At 40.3% G+C, this 18,823-nt stretch overlaps 3 protein-coding genes across 3 annotated transcripts in view; 1 reads left to right on the forward strand and 2 right to left on the reverse strand.

Annotated features, from left to right (window-relative positions):
• The window catches only part of LOC141752035 (dual adapter for phosphotyrosine and 3-phosphotyrosine and 3-phosphoinositide-like), a 188,980-nt gene that overhangs the window by 91,226 nt on the left and 78,931 nt on the right, over positions 1-18,823 (reverse strand). The window lies entirely within an intron of this gene.
• Positions 2,051-9,195, reverse strand: LOC141783368 (protein YIPF7). Its single transcript, XM_074660630.1, has 6 exons — positions 9,125-9,195; positions 7,184-7,306; positions 5,741-5,865; positions 4,584-4,729; positions 4,255-4,436; positions 2,051-3,167 (listed from the first exon to the last, which is right to left on the reverse strand). Exons 2-6 carry the CDS (start codon positions 7,303-7,305, stop codon positions 3,005-3,007), a joined length of 738 nt encoding a protein of 245 aa, XP_074516731.1. The 5' UTR covers position 7,306; positions 9,125-9,195; the 3' UTR covers positions 2,051-3,004.
• On the forward strand, positions 11,252-16,371 carry lamtor3 (late endosomal/lysosomal adaptor, MAPK and MTOR activator 3). Its single transcript, XM_074609781.1, has 7 exons — positions 11,252-11,387; positions 11,639-11,688; positions 12,457-12,491; positions 12,581-12,639; positions 13,875-14,008; positions 14,503-14,566; positions 16,027-16,371. The coding sequence occupies exons 2-7, from the start codon at positions 11,680-11,682 to the stop codon at positions 16,098-16,100; spliced, it is 375 nt and encodes a 124-aa protein (XP_074465882.1). The 5' UTR covers positions 11,252-11,387; positions 11,639-11,679; the 3' UTR covers positions 16,101-16,371.

Below are 18,823 nucleotides of genomic sequence, written 5' to 3' on the forward strand. Positions count from 1 at the left end.
GTCTAGTGCAGCTTGAAATGCTCGAACAACACTGTTACCACTGTTAACTGTTCCTGTTACTGTTGTCTTGGGGTCACCACAGTCTCTCACACAGAACAGAGACAGAGCAGAGATCGTGGCCTCAGTATTCCACCTCGTCAGCTCGAGCATCACCTGGGGGACTGGATCCACCTGCCTGATTGGACCAGGACCCTCAGAAGTTACCCGTTGTTAATATCACGGCGAATTGTGTCGACGTCTGTGCCCTCCCCCACTCCCTCGCCAGCTCTCCCTGCTCTTAAAGAAAGTCGTCTGCAGAACATCACTGACTCTGCAGTTGTCAGAGTCTGCTCAGACCCCCATACATCATGGAGGCTGTGTGAGAAATGAGTTCCTTTTCTTCCTCTGAAAGCTCCACAGCTGTGTTGACATCCTCCTCCGTTCACATTCACACACACACAGCTTGTTCTCCAGGACAGTTCTACCACTAATATAGCAGTGTTTCTGCAGAAAATGGCTTAAAAAAGACAATAAATGGAACCAACTTTCTGTCAAATTTACATCAACTTTTTCAATTCATAACTCCACTGAACATATTTGACTGATGAGAAATATACCGTCATTCAGTCAGTGTGAATGGTTTAACGCTGCAAAACTGATGTTGTGGCTCCCTCTACTGTAATAATAGGGAATAGCTACTTTGTAGTTTGAGGCAATGGAGTGAAAAAGGAGACCCTTATTATTTGATTTCAATGAAAAAACTTACCGGCAGACCTGATAACTAAACAGGATGCCATGAAGATTACTATCTGCACACCCATCCACACCTACCTGTACGGTGTGGATGGATCATTCTAAAATAAAAACATAAGCTTGGCCAAAGTGAAGTGGGTGTAATAATATAAGCAAAATGGGAATAACTGCAATGGATTCAGACTTTAGACTCTAAATACATGACTTATTTGTCACTCAAGCTTGTAACCTTCCTTACTAATACATGAAACTAACAGAAATATATTTCCATCCATTATCTGTTACCACTCTTATTCAGGGTCGCGGGGGGGACTATCACAGGGCTGACACATAGAGACAGACAACAATTCACAATCACATTCACACCTACGGGACATTTGGAGTCCACATTGAACCTAAACCTGCATGTCTTTGGACTGTGGGAGGAAACCGGAGAACCTGGAGAAAACCCACGGGGAGAACATGCAAAGCCGGATTCAAACCTGCGACCCTCTTGCTGTGAGGCGACAGTGCTAAATACTGCACCATTGTGCTGCCCTATTTCTATCATATTTTTCACGTTTTTTGTTCATCTGAGGTTTCACTGGTTTTGATTACATCATGTAATTGTCTCCTCTTTTTCTGCTGGTGTTTTAGTGTTTTAGCGGTTTAAAGGCAGCCAACTAGAGAATTAGCGCCACCAGCTGTTTATCTCCATGAACTCATCGCTGATATTCTCCTGACAGTATTGGATGAAAACACACATTAAAGCTAGGGTAGGTAATCTAATGAAACGAACAAGAGCACGCTAGATTTGAACAATTATCAGCACAGTGTTGCCAACCCTTTTCCAATGAAAGTGGCCAGCAGCACTAGCTCCCAAGCAGCTCCTAGCAGTCTTGTGGAAGACTCCAGTGATGGGCAATGAGTGCACGGGCAGACTGCACACAGGTAGGCAGGAATGAAATGATTGGATGAGTTAATTACAGTCCTGCGACAGCCACAGTCACCAGAGTTTTTTTTTTTTTTGCCAGAGCATTTGATTTATTGATTGCTCTCGGGATGCAATGAGAATTTGAACAAATAGAACAAAAATGAGCCAAAGATGTTTGGATTTTCTGGAAATTCATTTAAATTTTGTGTTAAATTTGGATGTAAACTACATTAATCTTTCCTTATCAGTTGGATTTATAGTCTTAGTGAAGGGGGATGATTTCTTATTGTTTGTTAACTGGAATCACATATTGCACATACTCATATTCACCCAGAGTTGTCTGCTATCATTCAAAACCCAGACTTGATCCATACTGTTATGAATGACTGAGCTGACACCAGGAAATGTCAGATACACTTATTACATAAATATTTATTCATCAAAATCTTTTCGGACAGAATAAATAACATACAGGGCATGAAGGTACTATTTAAGATGTAAGTATTAAATATAGCTTCAATAAATAATAAAACTAAATTGAAGCTCTGTAACATTACAGTATAAAATGTAAATTTCACCATGATGCACCGTACCAGATTAGCTTTAAGATAATTTGATTCTGTAGTCCCTTGGCAAAGTTATACAAAAAAGAACACACAATACAAATTACACACAATAGTACATCGCAAATGTATGCTTGTCAGATAAAAGCAAGTCATAAAGCCCATAAGATAGAATTCAAGGTCAGTGAGTACAGAGCTGAGCATCGTCAAGGTGTTTCACTCATTTGGGGCTTTCACAGAAAAAGCTGATTGGCCAAAGTGCGGCGAAATCGTATGGTACAATTTCATATAGAGAATATTCTTGAGGATCTAATAGAATTTACTGAGGGATCATACACAGGTCACTATAAATAACTGTAATAAATAATATAGTACAACATTTTATAAACCAGGCACAAATTTGAAAATGATAAAAAAATTCTCAAAGCTCAGTGATTTGTTTTTAAATTGTTCTCCAGTAGCCTACAGTGATGACAATGCAGTGGCTTTTTGTCTAGAGTTTTTAGAGTTTGTATAAGGACTCAGGAGGTCACACTCACTTTCACTAGCATGCATACATATATATATATATAAAATGGTTGTACTTTGTCGTTTTAACCATTTTTTAAAGTTCAAATTTGGATCCAGTATCAGGCCAAGATATTTTGAATCAGTGACTATGTTAATCCTTTCACCTTCAATCATCCACCATGTTCCCAAATTCCCTTTAAATCCCCTTGACTGCTTTACCTAAGACAGGGGTGAAAAACAAAACCTCCCTTTGACTTGACTCCTGTGGGCTTTAGTCTGGTAATAATTAGAATACAGTGAGCAGTGCAAAGAGTCCATAGAGCAGGGCACATGGGTAAGCCACCAATAGCTGCTGGCCTTCCATAGCCAGGGTGGAGATGAAGATCTTGGAGGCAGAGAGACTACACCAACAGATTCCTAACAAGGCCAGAAGTGTACCCGGGATGCCTCTGTGAAGACAAAAGAGGGATTTGAAGCATGAACGTCAACCTGACCTGAATGGTAAATGGACTTGTATTTATACAGTATAGCGTTTTTCTAGTTTCTTACATGTCAGCATTCACACATACATTCATACACTGATGGCAGAGGCTGCCATGCAAGGAGCCAACCTGCCCATCAGTATCTAATCTAAATACTCATTCACACACCAATGGCTCAGCCTTCAGGAGCAGTTTGAGGTTCAGTAACTTGTTTAAGGACACTTTGACATTTGACTGGAGCAGCCGGGGATTGATCCACCGACCTTCCGATTGGTGAAAGACCTGCTCTACTATACCTCTGAGCCACAGCCAACCTGAACTGTGCATATATCCTGCATTTTAGTGTCATCTGACCGTTTTCTTTGTCTGTCCAAACTAAAACAGACCATTAACATGCTCATTGGCTTATTGATGAGGATGCTGGTGCTGGTGACAAAGTTGGTGGCTGATTGTTAAATGGTGGTGTCAGTGTTAGCAACGTGGAAGCAGTGCATTAAAGTGGGAGCAGCTATTTCAGGCGGCTGTGGTTATCGAAGTAAAAGTCCCATTAATTTTCCCATAGACAACGTTACATGACTCACAGTTGAGTCACTTCTACGGCATGAATTGGCATGAACCTCCCCCCAGATAAATCATCAGTCCAAAAGGTTAACAACTATGTTTGTCTATGTGTACATAGAAGTTAACTACGACTCCCAAGGTGTATTTTTGCAAGAAACATCCAATCTCTGAGCTTTATATTCTGTGACAGAAAGCTAAAGATACACGTACTAAAGTTTAAATCAATTCAGTTTCCAATTTCAAATTCTGGATGAATTCAGCGACTACAGCAGTTTAGATGTTTGAACTCTGAGCTGTACCTTTTACAGCAACTTAAAGATACTGTAAGTGCCTTGCTCAAGAGCACTTCAGCATGTCACCTTACAGATAGAAATCCTGATTCCACCAACTACTTTTTACGTCCTCATTCATGCTCAACATCTTTTGAGTTTTAACATCCAACAAGTCACAAACAGAAATAGTATAATAATACACAACCACTGAATGGACTTACTGCAAAGAGTAGAAGACAGCGACTGCAGAGAGGGCCACCATGGGCAGGAGGCAGTAGCCCAGGACGCTGGCCACACAGCCATAAGACACTGCCAGGGAACTCATCAGACTCAGCAGAATGTACATCCCAATACAGGCTGCAGCACTGATCCCATACACATAACCAAAGTGAGCTTTACCTGCCTGAATATATGAGAATAAAGAAATAGACAGGCACTTGTTAAATCTCACTACTGTACATATCGTACAGCGATGAATGCTGAATAGGGTTCTTATAATGTAATAGCCACATACTTGGTTGAGATAGGCAGTGCCATGCTAGTAACTCACCATGATTAAAGTGACCCCCAGAGCAACGCAGAAGAGGATAGGACCTGTCAGATCAGTCTCATTCATAATGCTGCCGTCAGCAGGCTTAAAAGGGTTCAACACCGTCAGCGTCTTCTGCCAGATGTGATCGAAACTGATGCCGAGTTCTAGACGATGAACAGAAATGTTGTTTTCAGTGATTAGTTTGTTTCCCAGCTCAGGGACGCTGGAAGTCAATCAGAGTTGGGCGTGCTGAGAGAAAGTCAGTCTACATAATGATGTCATACTAAATGCTGAGCGACATTCATGTTTTTTGCTTAAATTTGAATGGCCATGATCAGTTATATTTAATAGTTATTAAACAGGGTTTTCAGAGGGCTTATAGGTGTTGTGCACCCATTGGGGAATAGGGAGTGGGGGGTTTGGGTGTTCTCCCCCACGAACATTTTCAGGTTTTTGTCTTAAAACTATGATATTTTACATCATTTTGGACCATTATTATTATTGCTATATGTAATGCCCAAAACGCTTAAAGACCAAACTTGCTATAGTTGGAATAATTACTTTATTAATTACTCTTATCACTGCCTTCATCTGTAATTTTTACCCTTCTGGCAATGTTTGCACTGTAAAATCATATTCTGACAATCAAAAGAGCAGTTTTATCATCGCGCATTAGTAGACAATCTTTGAACAAGCAATCTTGAACATCAACATACTATATGTCGACCAGCCACGGCAACTACACAGTCAACAACACGGATCTAATGCATGAGACCTGAGGAAGAGGGAGAGGAAGGGAGGCAGTGTATGGATGACCCATAACCAGATTATTATAGTTTATAATAATGCAGGAGAGTGACGATGCAGCCATTTCATACAGGAGACGAGTGAGGATTTACCGAGGTCCATATGAGACTGCATTAAAATATTTTAATAATATATGTATTTTTATTTTCCATTGCAGTTAAACAATAGGCCTACAGAAAAAAACAGGGGTGCTGCAGCACCTTCAGCACCCCCACCTCCCACGCCGATGCCCCAGCTCTTTCCTGGGGTCAATACATCTGACCTCTATATGAATGGACAATTGTTAGCTTGGTTTCAACTAATACAACACAGGTAGTTATAATGACCCAAAGAAAACATAAATGTATGCAAATGCTGATTGATCTTACCCTCAAGAAGAGTAGGTTCTTCTTCTTCATCATCCCCAGAAAGCATCGCAGGTTGGTAGAACTGTCCAGCGTGCTGCTGCTCCACGGAAGGATCCAGAGCACTCGACGCAAAAGCCTGTGCTCCACTGAAAACAACAGTTGCAAGAAAAAATATAGATATAAACCCTCCCTGAAAGAGTATAGAAGTAGTAATGTCATAATAATCCTGTACGTGCCGCCAATGTGGGAATATCTATCAGCAAATATTCCCTAACTTCTATGTGCCTCAACCAGTAATGTTCAAGTCATTCTAGGATTTTTTTGCAGTATATGTTTTTCCAAAAACCTGCCACGCCTACTTTTACTTAAATTAGTGCCCTCCTACATATCCCACAATGCCTTTTAACAGTCCCACTGAAAAGGCTTTGGCTTCGGGTGCCCTCAAGTGTCAAGTTAATTAAATTTTATATAGCCCAATATCACAGATCACAAATTTGCTTCAAATCAATTAGATGTGTAAATGTACAACCAAATATAACGGAATTTAGTGATATATAATTTAAGAAACAGGATGGAATCATTAATTAATATATTTTGAATGGTCTCATAAGAGACAGATTAAAAAAATAATAGACATAATCTGTCCAGAAGAGGTCGAGATGTCCTAAGTGTCCCATCACTCTCCTTCTCTGCTGCAGAAACTCTGATCCACGCATTCATCACATCCAGAATCGACTACTGCAACAGCATTCTCTACGGCTCGTCATCCAAAGTCCTCAATAAATTCCAGTACATCCAGAACTCTGCTGCTCGTCTGCTCACCCATTCCCGCTCCCGTGATCACATCACCCCTGTCCTCCAGAACCTCCTCTGGCTCCCTGTCCAACAATGCATCCAGTTCAAACTCCTTCTCCTCACTCACAGAGCCCTTTCTAACCAGGCCCCGTCCTACCTCACAGACCTGCTCCAACACCACCACACTCCTCCCCGTACCTCCACCACTCAGAACCAGCAGAGCATTCCCCATAGCCGCCCCCTCCCTCTGGAGCTCACTCCCCAAACACATCAGAGACTGCACCAACCTGTCCTCATTCAAATCACTATTCAAAACTCAACTTTTCAGAACTGATTTTAATGTGTGATTAATGTTGTGTTGTAAGATTTTAATGTGTTATTTCATTTTAGCTTGTGTAAAGTGTCTTTGAGTATTAACTGTACGAAAAGCGCTCTATAATTCAAATGTATTATTATTATTATTTCCAGCTACCTTCTGGGATTAGGAAACAGAGTTGTAAAAATCTTTCTCACAAAAAAATGTTGTGTGTATCCTTGAGGTCTAAAAACATGTTAAATCTTGCAGTTTGTTGCCACATTAGTGTGTTTCTTGATATGTTACAGTGGAAAAGCGTGAAACCATTGGCTGTAATGTGTATCGCGTTACCTGCGTGCATGGTGAATACTTACCTGTCGTAATAAGCAGGGCTGGTGGAATCATAGGTGTCGTCGTAGGCCACGGTGTGACCCTGGTCGTCTATGTAATATCCTGTATGGTAGAAGTCCTGCTCAAATTGCTGAAAGTCCCCCATGCTAATCAGAAGAACAAAGTCAAGACAAAGTACAATACAACTGTTCACCAGAGACAGAAATAAAGTACCATTCCATTAGTGTAGATTGAAGAACAGAGGCTTGGCGGTCACCTTTAAGTGAATCTGCTCACTGACTCACTCATTGAATTGAAATGATTTGAGCCAGTGTAAAGTCTTGTGACCCCTTTGAACATTTTACCGCCCACTCCCAAATACATTACATCTACAATACAGGGGAAACTAATAAAATAGCCAAGGGGAATTTGATCAAAATCACATTATCAAGAACACGAACTGCATGTTTCTTATTAGTTTCTGCAAATATGAGTCACATTATCTCAAACTGACACCATTGTAGACATAAAAGGGACAAGGTCCCCCTGCTATACATAAAGGGAAAGGTAGAGAAAGGTCAACAAAAACACAATATAGATGTTCAGTTTTACTGTCCGGTTACTAAAAAGGAATGTCTAACCATCAGAATCAAGAATTCTCATTGGCCATGGTATAAGTACAGGGCGCTCTCATCACCCTGAAGGGGATTCTTTCACAACAATGACCCGCTAGCTGTACATTATCCCGCTTATTACACGGCTACTTACTGAAGAAATCAATATTTTGACACAAAAACGGTCCTCCAGAGTCCGACATCAGAGCTACGCCCATAGTGACGGTCTGTTATGTATAGCAACGGTCTGTTATGCATAGCATAGTTATAAAGAAATTACAGACCGCAGAACGCCGTGATTGACCAATCAGAATCGAGTATTCAACATAGCCGTGTAAAAATACTTTTTATTTTCTTCCCTGTCAAACAACTGTCCATCATGCTAGTCTGGAGCACTCATGTTTCTTTATCGTTCCCAAAATGAATGAATCAGATTCCTGGACCTTTGCTACAGCAGGCATTTTGACTTGTCATAGCAAGAAAAGCAAAGGTGGAGCTAATAATAATAATAATAACTAATAAATTCATGATTTAGCAATTTTACAATACAATGATGCAAATAGTAATAGTATTTGGGATACCTCTGATTCACAAGTCAAGAACATCTGCTGTGGAAAAGATCTATTCAACTTAAAGGTACCATATTGTAAAAAAGGGAGATTTTCATGTCTTTTATATTATAAAGCAGGTTTAAGTGCTTTATAAATACTGTTAAACTATCAAAACGCTCAATATACAAAGAAATTCACACAGCCCGTAGTCAGAAATTGTGCGTTTGAAACAAGCCGTTAGGATTTCTGTCCATTTGTGATGTCACAAACATTTACACCATTACATGGTTTCAAACATAAACATTCTAAATGTGTCCTAGTTTATTTCCTGTTGCAGTGGATGTAAATAACATCAGCTGACAGGAAGTAAACATGGACCCAAGCTGTTGCCTAGCAACGTAATTCCGTTGCAATTCTGTTGAAATGCACTAAAACGGAGCGTTTCAGACAGAGGGTAAATACAGGTATATTCAGGCAGACAGTACGAGGAAAATAACGTGTTTTTTTTAACATTAAAGCATGTAAACATGTTCTAGTAGAAACACAAAATACAAATATGAACCTGAAAATAAGAACGATATGGGACCTTTAAGTTTCAATCCTCATTTTCCCCTCTGGTCATGTGTGCTGAACCACTGATTATAAATATGACTGTCAAAATGTGTTCTTTGAATTATGATCATTATGCAAAATGGGTTTGACTTTAATAAAGTCTAATTCTGACTAATGGAAAACATCTAAATGTATTTGAGTGTTCATAACTAAGAGCATATAAGCTTACAGGCCACTCAACAACCTCTTCTATTCTCAATAAACTCACCTGTTTGAGTCTACAGTACAGAACGCTTCCTCCCGGCCACTTCACAGAGTAGTGTGCTGTTGTCAGGGCAGAGAACATGTGAAGCCCAGTCTGTTAAGATATTCTATTAATAGTTGGCTATATTTGGATTTGGTCTCAGAGATATGACAACTGCTCAGCGGCTCTTTATTCTGAGTCTACGAACTAAAAGCTAAAACTAAGCTAAACCTAAAAGGTCACTGTCAATCCTTGGTGTTTCTTTATTAACTTAAAACAACAAATTTAGGATAATGTAAAAGATATATTTGCATTTTAGTCCCATGAATTCCTGAGCAAGTGTACCATAACCTTCTTATAGACTATAGGATTCAATGGCTTGGTGTAGTATTTGAATTCCTTTAGACAGATTGCATGCATGACTTTCTTTTTAATTAATTGACACATTAGAGTTCCTTTTTTGAATTGAATCCAGACAGCAAGTTAGACTAATATTGTTCAGACATTACAGATATTTTCAAGAATCAATCGGGAGATATTTTGGTACAGTGTTCTTGGATGTACAAAGCCAAAATCAATGTAGCATTGTTTGAATATGTACAGAAGTAACACATTGCTTTTGTATGGCGTTAACCAGGGCTCATATTGTCTAGAATAATAAATCCCTGCACACAGATTGATAAAGCAATGAAACAGATTAATAAACTGTAGCAAAACAAAGCACACTGTTAAAGTGACCACCTTTACCACCTTTACCACCTCGCCACCAGTGACAACCAGTCAAGTTGCAGTTTACATCCATGTCTGTCCAAAATGTCATCACTTGATTACTTTATTCTGTTATCCTGACATTTTGTGAAATTGTCATAATTAGCGTATGAATTCGTATTCCTCTTAGTCATGGCCAAAAACGTGATTTGTGAGGTCAGTGACCTTGACCTTTCACCACCAAAATCTAATAAGTCCATCCTTGAGGACAGTTCGCTTCTGGTGTTCCTGAGATATCGCTTTCATGGCTCTAGGTCGGCTTGGAAAGGCTCGGAGCGAAGGTGGACAAAGTTGCTTGCTTTCGTGGTCCTGGTAGTCCATACTCTGACACTTTGTCATTTTCTTTTTTTTGTTTTAAAGACTTTATTAATGTTTTACAAGTTTACAGAAAAATAATAAATATACATTGGACATGGGATGGATTACAATCATAAAAATACAATACAATACAAAAACAGTCATACAAGTAAAGTATATGTAAGTATAATATTGTTATTATTTTAATTGTAGTGAAAACGGGGACAATTTCTTAGTGACTGTTGAAAACCGGGACATATGAGTGTTTTACAGATTTTTGTCGGGACTCGGGACAGTCCCGGACAAACCGGAACGTCTGGTCAAAGAGCCGGCTCTTTTAAGTGAATGATGGGAGCCGGTTCCCATCCAAGAGACGTTCTTTATTTATTTTTTATTAATTCAAGGTAGAATGATAGGACGATCTTCTCCGCGCCACGGGCAGTCCATGCACTGACTACGACTGAATGTTGTGTTAATGACTTCCGTGCGACCAATCAGGTGATGACAGATAAGGATCATACCATCAAGCAGGAAGGGGCGGTGCGGCGTGCTGACAGTCTACAGGTACAGAGCAGGAGGGAGAGGAGGAGAGAAAGAGAGAGGAGTGCAGTGCGCGAATAGCAGACAAGATGAGTGACAGTCAGAAACGAAGCAGCATGTCAAAAGATGGTATTCTGGAAATTATAAGGTTTAGTATAATTATATTGAATAATTTAAGTAATATATGTGAACACATACTAATCATAGATTAAAACAGCGCTTATTTTGGCTGAATTATAAAAGGCAGAAGTGGTAAAATGAAGAGCCGCTGGGAGCCGAAATAGCCCTCTTCTTGGTGAGCCCGAGCCAAATGATCTAGCTCACTAAAAAAGAGCCTGAACTCCCATCACTATGTTACACCCTCCTGTACAGTAGGGGAGTTGTATGCACCTTTAAGCTGTTTGAGATCCGCAATTTAAACCGAGAGAAGAAGAAGAAGGAGAGGAAAACCAAGGCCTATTGAAGGAGGTTAGGACACGGACAATTTTGGCGAGTGCAGACCAGACTTTACTGCGCATGTGTAGTACCCCGAAGATATGACGCGTTGATGTCGCATGACCCGTCCTCCTCCAACAGGCCTTGAGGAAAACAAGCCTGTCATGTGACTCCGGCTGTGTCTCTGGTCTAGCTGTAACATGGTCAGCTGTTAGCTGTAAAGTCTACTCTAAAGTACTCTAAGAAGGTATGTGGACTCATTTACTGGTTTCATTTAACCTTATATTTTATATTTTCACTTTCATATTAACGTAGCGTGCAGAGGTGAACTGAGCAGCGGGTAGTTTAACTTAGTTTAGTTCAGGAAGTAACGTCAACTTAACATCTAGATATCACCAGTTATTGTGCTAGTTAGCTAACATGTTAGCATGCTGTAATCAAGTTATATTAACACACGGGGTGAGCTGACGTTTAATGGAGCCTGTTTTCTCCCCACAGTGTCCGAGCGGTCTGGATAACACGACCAGACATTGGCCACCATGGCTGATGTGAGTCCAGCCTGTCACTTTTTGTGTGAATGTGTTGTTAGCTAGCATACCGTTAGCTTGTTGGCTACAGCTCCACAGTGTATCAGTTAGTAGTGATGGGAAGTCCGGCTCTTTTCAGTGAGCCAGATCATTTGGCTCAGCGCACCAAGAAGAGCCGGCTCTTTCGGCTCCCAAACGGCTGTTCATTTGACCACTTCTGCCTTTTATAATCCAGCCAAATTTAGCGCTGTTTTGACCTATGATTAGTATGTGTGTACATATATCACTTAAATTATTCAATATAATTATACTAAACCTTATAATTTCCAGAACACCATAATTTTACATGCTGCTTCGTTTCCGACTGTCACTCATCTTGTCTGCTATTCGCACATCGCACTCCTCTCTTACTTTCTCTCCTCCTCTCCCTCCTGCTCTGTACCTGCAGACAGTCGGCGCGCCACGCACCCCCGCCCCTCCCTGCTTGATGGTATGATCATTGTCTGTCATCACCTGATTGGTCGCACGGACGTCATTAACAGAACATTCAGTCACAGTCAGTGCATGGAGTGCCCGTGGCGCGGAGAAGATCGTCCTATCATTCTGACTTGAATTAATAAAAAAAAACGTCTCTCGGACGGGAGCCGGCTCTTATCGTTCACTTAAAAGAGCCGGTTCAAAGAACCGGCTCGTTCGCGACCAACACATCACTCTGTCAGTCAGGTTGTTATAGTGATGCTCATCTAGAAACTTGTCTAACTTGCTTATCAAACACATTTTCCTTTGCAGGATTTGAAGAGATACCTATACAAACAGTTGCAAAGGTGTGTATGATGAATGCTACTAATATTTAGCTATCAGAATGTGTTGTGTATAGAGTCATTTGTAAAGTCGACTGTCTGTTCTTCATCAGTGTTGAAGGTCTTCATGCTATCGTCGTGACAGACAGGGACGGTGTCCCAGTTATCAAAGGTAAGGAACCATTTCTGAAGCCTTCGGTCCTCCATATTGTATATTGGGCAAAATACTGTATATACTCCCTTTTCTCACCTTCATGCATTTCCACTACAACGCCATGATATTGTGGTTTAGCTGCGACTGGGAGTAGGCACATCTCCAGACAACTGTTTCACAGTAAACTGGTTTTCTCCACATGCTGTGAACCACAAAGAAAGCACAATTTTTAAAAGCCTTGCTTTTGTAGTTTTGTATTGCCTGTGTAACATTTACTCCTAAATCCATTCAGACATGCAATCTGTAATATTGCTGGCTTCATCTGTCTTTTGAAGTGATGGCTTTTTGTCATACATACATACTGTAGGGCCAAAATACATTTCTGATCTTCTGCTGTGTTATGAACCATCCAGACCTCTCAGGTCATCTGGATCAGGTCTGCTTAGTGTCCCCAGAGTCAGAACTAAACATGCAGAAGCAGCATTCAGTTTTTATGCACCAAATATCTGGAACAAGCTCCCAGAAACCTGCAGGACCGCTCCAACTCTCACTTCTTTTAAAACAAAGTTTAAAACGTTCCTGTTTGCGGCTGCCTTTTATTAAACCAGATAATGATCTGACACTGCACTATAACTTTTACTCTTTTGAGTTTTATGCAATTTTAGCTTCTATCCTAGCTTTTATTTTTAGCTTGTTTTTATTTTCTAATCTTTAATGTTTTAATGTTTTTATGTTTTTATAACTGTTTTAATTATTTCTTAATGTTCTTTTGCATTTTGTCGCAATGTTCTTGAATGTTTCTGTAAAGCACTTTGAATTGCCCTGTTGTTGAAATGTGCTATACAAATAAAGCTGCCTTGCCTTGCCTTACTGTAGGTATCGGTGAAGTAAATGTTCCATAAAGACACAATTCTAACATGACAGTACCAGATAGAAATGTAATGTTCATGTGATATTTGGCACCTGTTTCCCTGTATATCCTACATGTATATCCCCTGGTTTCCCTCTATATCCTCCCTGTATATCCAGTATATTAACTGAATAGAAATTCAGCAGTAGTGTTGTGAGCATATTAGAACATGGGTAAGTAGTTTGTATGGCTTAAACGAGTAAAAGCAAATACGTTTCATTATGCATATATTCTACATATGTGTTAGAATTTGTCAGACACTATTTGAAATGAACGGTGTGAGCATGAAGCAGCCATTCACTGGAAGTTTGTTGTTGTTAATTTTGCTTCTGTGTCCCTGCAGTTGCCAATGACAATGCCCCAGTCCACGCTCTGAGACCTGGCTTCTTGTCCACCTTCGCTCTGGCCACTGATCAGGGCAGTAAGCTGGGCCTCTCCAAGAACAAGAGTATCATCTGCTACTACAACACCTACCAGGTAATATCTCAGAAGGATGATCAATGATTTATCTAGAGAGAAACAGACTTTACAAAGTGCTTCACATTCAGTGTTTCCCCTAGGGTGGAGTTGTAGCAGCGGTAGTGATAGTCTCTCATGCGCACTAAAAAATGTTTGCATAATTTTTTTTGCACGCTTGCTGGGAGGTTTCTGTGTCTGTCAGCACATAGCTAGAGTGCAATTGTACACCGTAACCAGCGGGGGAATGTCTGTATGGCCTACGTAAGAGGTGTCTCAACATTTAGGAAAATACACTTTTCTTCAATATGACCAGTTAACTTGCATCACCACACTTGTATTAAATGGTAAATGAACTTTATATAGTCTTCCAACCACTCAAATGTGCTTTACACTACATGTCAGCATTCACACACACATCCATACACTGATGTCAGAGGCTGCCATGCAAGGAGCCAACCTGCCCATCAGGATCTAATCTAGTTTCACGTTTGTTGTGTCTCTGTGTTGAACAGATTGTGCAGTTCAATCGGTTACCACTGGTCATCAGTTTCATTGCCAGCAGCAACGCCAACACAGGTAAAATCTCTTTCAATGATTATTGTACACTGTTCACCTCAGTCCACTGTACTCAAAGCCAGACATAGTGTATACTAAAGATCATGAAGCACAGATACCATTATGAATGAATAGAGATGGGTTCCTTTTAGGCTCGGGCGATATGACGAGATTATCGTTTAACACGATAGTGGTCCTCATGTGTCCACGATAACAGAACGATATTCAGTTATGCCACACCTGTTAAGAATTTTGCGCTATATTCGGTATCTCTCTTTCTCTTTTTCTCTTGCTTTCTCTGTGCTTCACTGCACTGTTGTAGCGTATCAAAAAAAAGTAACATGTAGCATAGGTCTGACGTTGTAGCCTACGTAATTACCCATGTAGCCCTAACTCCAGCAGGAAAGATGTCTGTTCTCGTTAGCAAACAGAATGCAAATGCACATATTTGGTGATTCTTTGGTTTTAAACCAAACGAAAATGAGAGCCAGACAACGTGAATGAAGTGATTTGTAAGCTGTGCAATAAACAAGTCGGGACTAAAGATGGAAACTCCACAAACCTCCATCCACAAAGAGCAGCCGGACCAAAAATCCTACCACGGAAAGCAATCAACCCTCAATCATCAGAGCTTTTTTTGTACGATAATATCGTATATCATTTTTCTTAAAGCAATATCGTCAGTAGGGGTAATGCCCAACCGTAATAAAGTATATTACTCCTTTTGCCTGTCAAAGCACTTAATTCAGGTGAAAAAGAACCTTATTTTAAGTCTGATTTTGATGCAAAGATTTGATAATTAACAGGAATGTAGCACAACGTGAAAGTGTTTTTAATGAAATTTAATTTTGGGTAAAAGGTTTAGGATTACAAATTTATTTTGCTGCTAGGAGATGCACTGTGAACAAGGACCAGTCTTATTATGATGCAGAGATTTATGCGTAAGCAGGAATGTAGCACAACATGGAGGTGAAAGGAGGTGATCTGTTTATTCAAATATGAAAGTGCAATAAAAAACATGTATCTAAAGTTACTGAATAATTGATCTCTATATTGATCAAAATAACCGTGCAGCCCTACCGACCATCATCTCCTGTAGGTAATACACTGATGATTATGTCATGTGGATAAAGACCTATTACAACTCCCCTTCAAAACACCCAAACTATCCCTTTAAAGCGCTCTACAGATATTGAGCGTCATTGACAAAACAACAAACACCATAATGATGTTTTCGCTGCTCACCAATAGGACTAAATTAACAGTATTTAGTCCTGTAAAATGAGTCCTCCGGATGATGCTAGAGGAAAGGTCCTGGAGTCAGAGGAATAATAATGTGCTCATGAAGTTTTATCTGCCAAAGTCAAATTGTGAGATGTTGTGTGTGCTGACTAAGCTGACATTACAGTTCACCCTGTGTTGAACGTGTGCCTCTCTTGTTGAGCGGTGAAGTAACGACAGTACCCTTTGTGTGTCCTCAGGTCTTATCATGAGTCTGGAGAAGGAGTTGGCTCCACTAATAGAGGAGCTGAGGCAGGTAGTGGAGGTGACATAATCACAAGCCTGAGCAGAATTACCTCTGGATCACATCCTGCTCACTGAATCTCTCTCTTGTCTAATGGTGCATTCAGGTCCTGTCTGAAAGTCCCAAGTAATTACATCTTCATCTGTTTACATCATGATTGAACTTTTCCTGTTCACTTTTCGTTCTGTTGACTTTTTTTTTTCTGCCATTTTCTGTAGAATAGAGGTGCTTCTCATCAGAGTTTATATGTTAAATCAAATGTCAAGAAGTCTGAATAAATGTTTCATTTTTAGCACCTAAAGTGGCTTCCCTGCCTTTTTCATTGTAAAAATGCATATTTAAGGTAAAGGTCAATTTCTCCATAGTTTATTGTAATCCAGTCATCCTTTGTTAGAGGGTTTATCTGAAGGTGTTTTTTCCATGTGATGCTAGCAGCCCAAAGTATTTCAAAGAGATATTCCTGTGCTATAAGTTAAAACCTACAGCTTTATGCATTCATCTCCGAGATGTCCAAATACTTCACACTGTCTAGCTTAAATATATAATTATATAACATATTGATATAACCAAAGATGCAGATGCTCTTCCTGCTTATTGTCCTAAATAAAAAGTAGGATTTTTTGGGGGGGCATTTATCTGACAGTGTAGTGATAGGTCCCCCGGCCAGGGATCAAACAAACCTCCACAGGTTGTATGAAAAATGGGACCAAGGCTAAGAAGACTACATGGGTTTCTGGGTTCAAGTTTGACAAATTCAGTTAATTCCTGCTGCAACTCGAAGCTCTGAACGGTGTCAGTGATCGAGTGGAGCATGAGCTTTTCATTTAGCTTTGATATTGAAATGACGTGTAGTGTGTTTCATTAATTTCTGATTGTTTTTAGAGGATTGATTGCAAAAAAGATTTGATTAGAATCCTTCAGATTTTTGGTTTTTATTTAAAGAACCAGTGTGTAGGATTTAGTGGCAACTAGCGGTGTGGTTGCAGATTGCAACCAACTGAATTTCCCTTCCGCTCACTCCTCCCTTTCCAAGCATGTCGGAGAACTACGGTGGCCTTCAGGTAACGTAAAAACGCGAAAGTCTCTCTAGAGCAAAAGTTTGGTTTGTCCGTTCTGGGCTACTGTAGAAACATGGAGGTGCAACATGGCGGACTCCGTGAAGAGGACCCGCTCCTCATGTTTATGAAGGGCTCATTCTAACCCCGTGTCCTAACTGGATGCGAGCATCACGTAGTATTGGACGCTCTCTGTCCACACTGAATACGTTAAAAATGCACTTCTGTTGCGTCATGTATAAAAACCACATACGTATCCCGCCGTGCATCATGCTCGTGCCCGGGACAAGATGTGACAACACCACAGGCAGTGACGCAGACCGGTGCAGAAATACGGTAAACAGAGTTAAACAACAGATTCTAACATTCTCACTGATTTCTTCATAACCACAATTGAGGTATAAATACACACGTAGGCAAAATTGTTGGTACCTTTTCGTTAAAGAGAGAAAAACCCACAATGGTCACTGAAATAACTTGAAACTGACAAAAGTAATAATAAATAAAAATTCACTGCAAATTAACTAATGAAAATCAGATATTGTTTTTGAATTGTGGTTCAACAGAATCATTTTTAAAAAACAAACTAATGAAATTGGCCTGGACAAAAATGATGGTACCCTTAACTTAATATTTAGTTGCACAACCTTTTGAGGCAATCACTGCAATCAAGTGATTTCTGTAACTCTCAATGAGACTTCTGCACCTGTCGACAGGTATGTTGGCCCACTCCTCGTGAGCAAACTGCTCCAGCTGTCTCAGGTTTGAAGGGTGCCTTCTCCGAATGCATGTTTCAGCTCCTTCCACAGATGTTCAATAGGATTTAGATCAGGGCTCATAGAAGGCCACTTCAGAATAGTCCAATGTTTAGTTCTTAGCCATTCTTGGGTGTTTTTAGCTGTGTTTTGGGTCATTATCCTGTTTGAGGACCCATGACCTGCAACTGAGACCAAGCTTTCTGACACTGGGCAGCACATTTCGCTCCAGAATGCCTTGATAGTCTTGAGATTTCATTGCACCCTGCACAGATTCAAGACACCCTGTGCCAGATGCAGCAAAGCAGTCCCATAACATAACCGAGCCTCCTCCATGTTTCACATTAGGTACAGTGTTCTTTTCTTTGGATGCTTCATTTTTGCATCTGTGAACATAGAGCTGATGTGACTTGCCAAAAAGCTCCAGTTTTGTCTCATCTGTCCAAAGGACATTCTCCCAGAAGCTTTGTGGCTTGTCAATATGCATTTTGGCAAATTCCAGTCTCGCTTTTTTATGATTTGCGTCCTCCTCGGTCGTCTTCCATTAAGTCTACTTTGGCTCAAACAGCGACGGATGGTGCGATCTGACAATGATGTACCTTGACCTTGGAGTTCACCTCTAATCTCTTTGGAAGTTGTTCTGGGCTCTTTGGTTACCATTCGTATTATCCGTCTCTTCGATTTGTCATCAATTTTCCTCTTGCGGCCACGTCCAGGGAGGTTGGCTACAGTCCCATGGACCTTAAACTTCTGAATAATATGAGCAGCTGTAGTCACAGGAACATCAAGCTGCTTGGAGATGGTCTTATAGCCTTTACCTTTAACATGAAGGTCTATAATGTTCTTTCTCATCTCCTGAGACAACTCTCTCCTTAGCTTTCTGTGGTCCATGTTCAGTGTGGTACACACCATGATGCCAAACAGCACAGTGACTACTTTTCAC

The sequence above is a fragment of the Sebastes fasciatus genome, chromosome 15, assembly GCF_043250625.1.
Source record: "Sebastes fasciatus isolate fSebFas1 chromosome 15, fSebFas1.pri, whole genome shotgun sequence".
Classification (NCBI taxonomy): Eukaryota; Metazoa; Chordata; class Actinopteri; order Perciformes; family Sebastidae; genus Sebastes; species Sebastes fasciatus.

Coding starts and splice junctions, on each gene's coding strand:
- LOC141783368 (XM_074660630.1), bottom strand. CDS start 7,305: ATGGGGGACTTTCAGCAATTTGAGCAGGACTTCTACCATACAGGATAT. Junction 5,866..7,183: donor AGCCCTGCTTATTACGACAG/GTAAGTATTCAC, acceptor TGTTGTTTTCAG/TGGAGCACAGGCTTTTGCGT. Junction 4,730..5,740: donor AGAACCTACTCTTCTTGAGG/GTAAGATCAATC, acceptor TTCATCGTCTAG/AACTCGGCATCAGTTTCGAT.
- lamtor3 (XM_074609781.1), top strand. Junction 12,640..13,874: donor CGGTGTCCCAGTTATCAAAG/GTAAGGAACCAT, acceptor GTGTCCCTGCAG/TTGCCAATGACAATGCCCCA. Junction 14,567..16,026: donor CAGCAGCAACGCCAACACAG/GTAAAATCTCTT, acceptor GTGTGTCCTCAG/GTCTTATCATGAGTCTGGAG.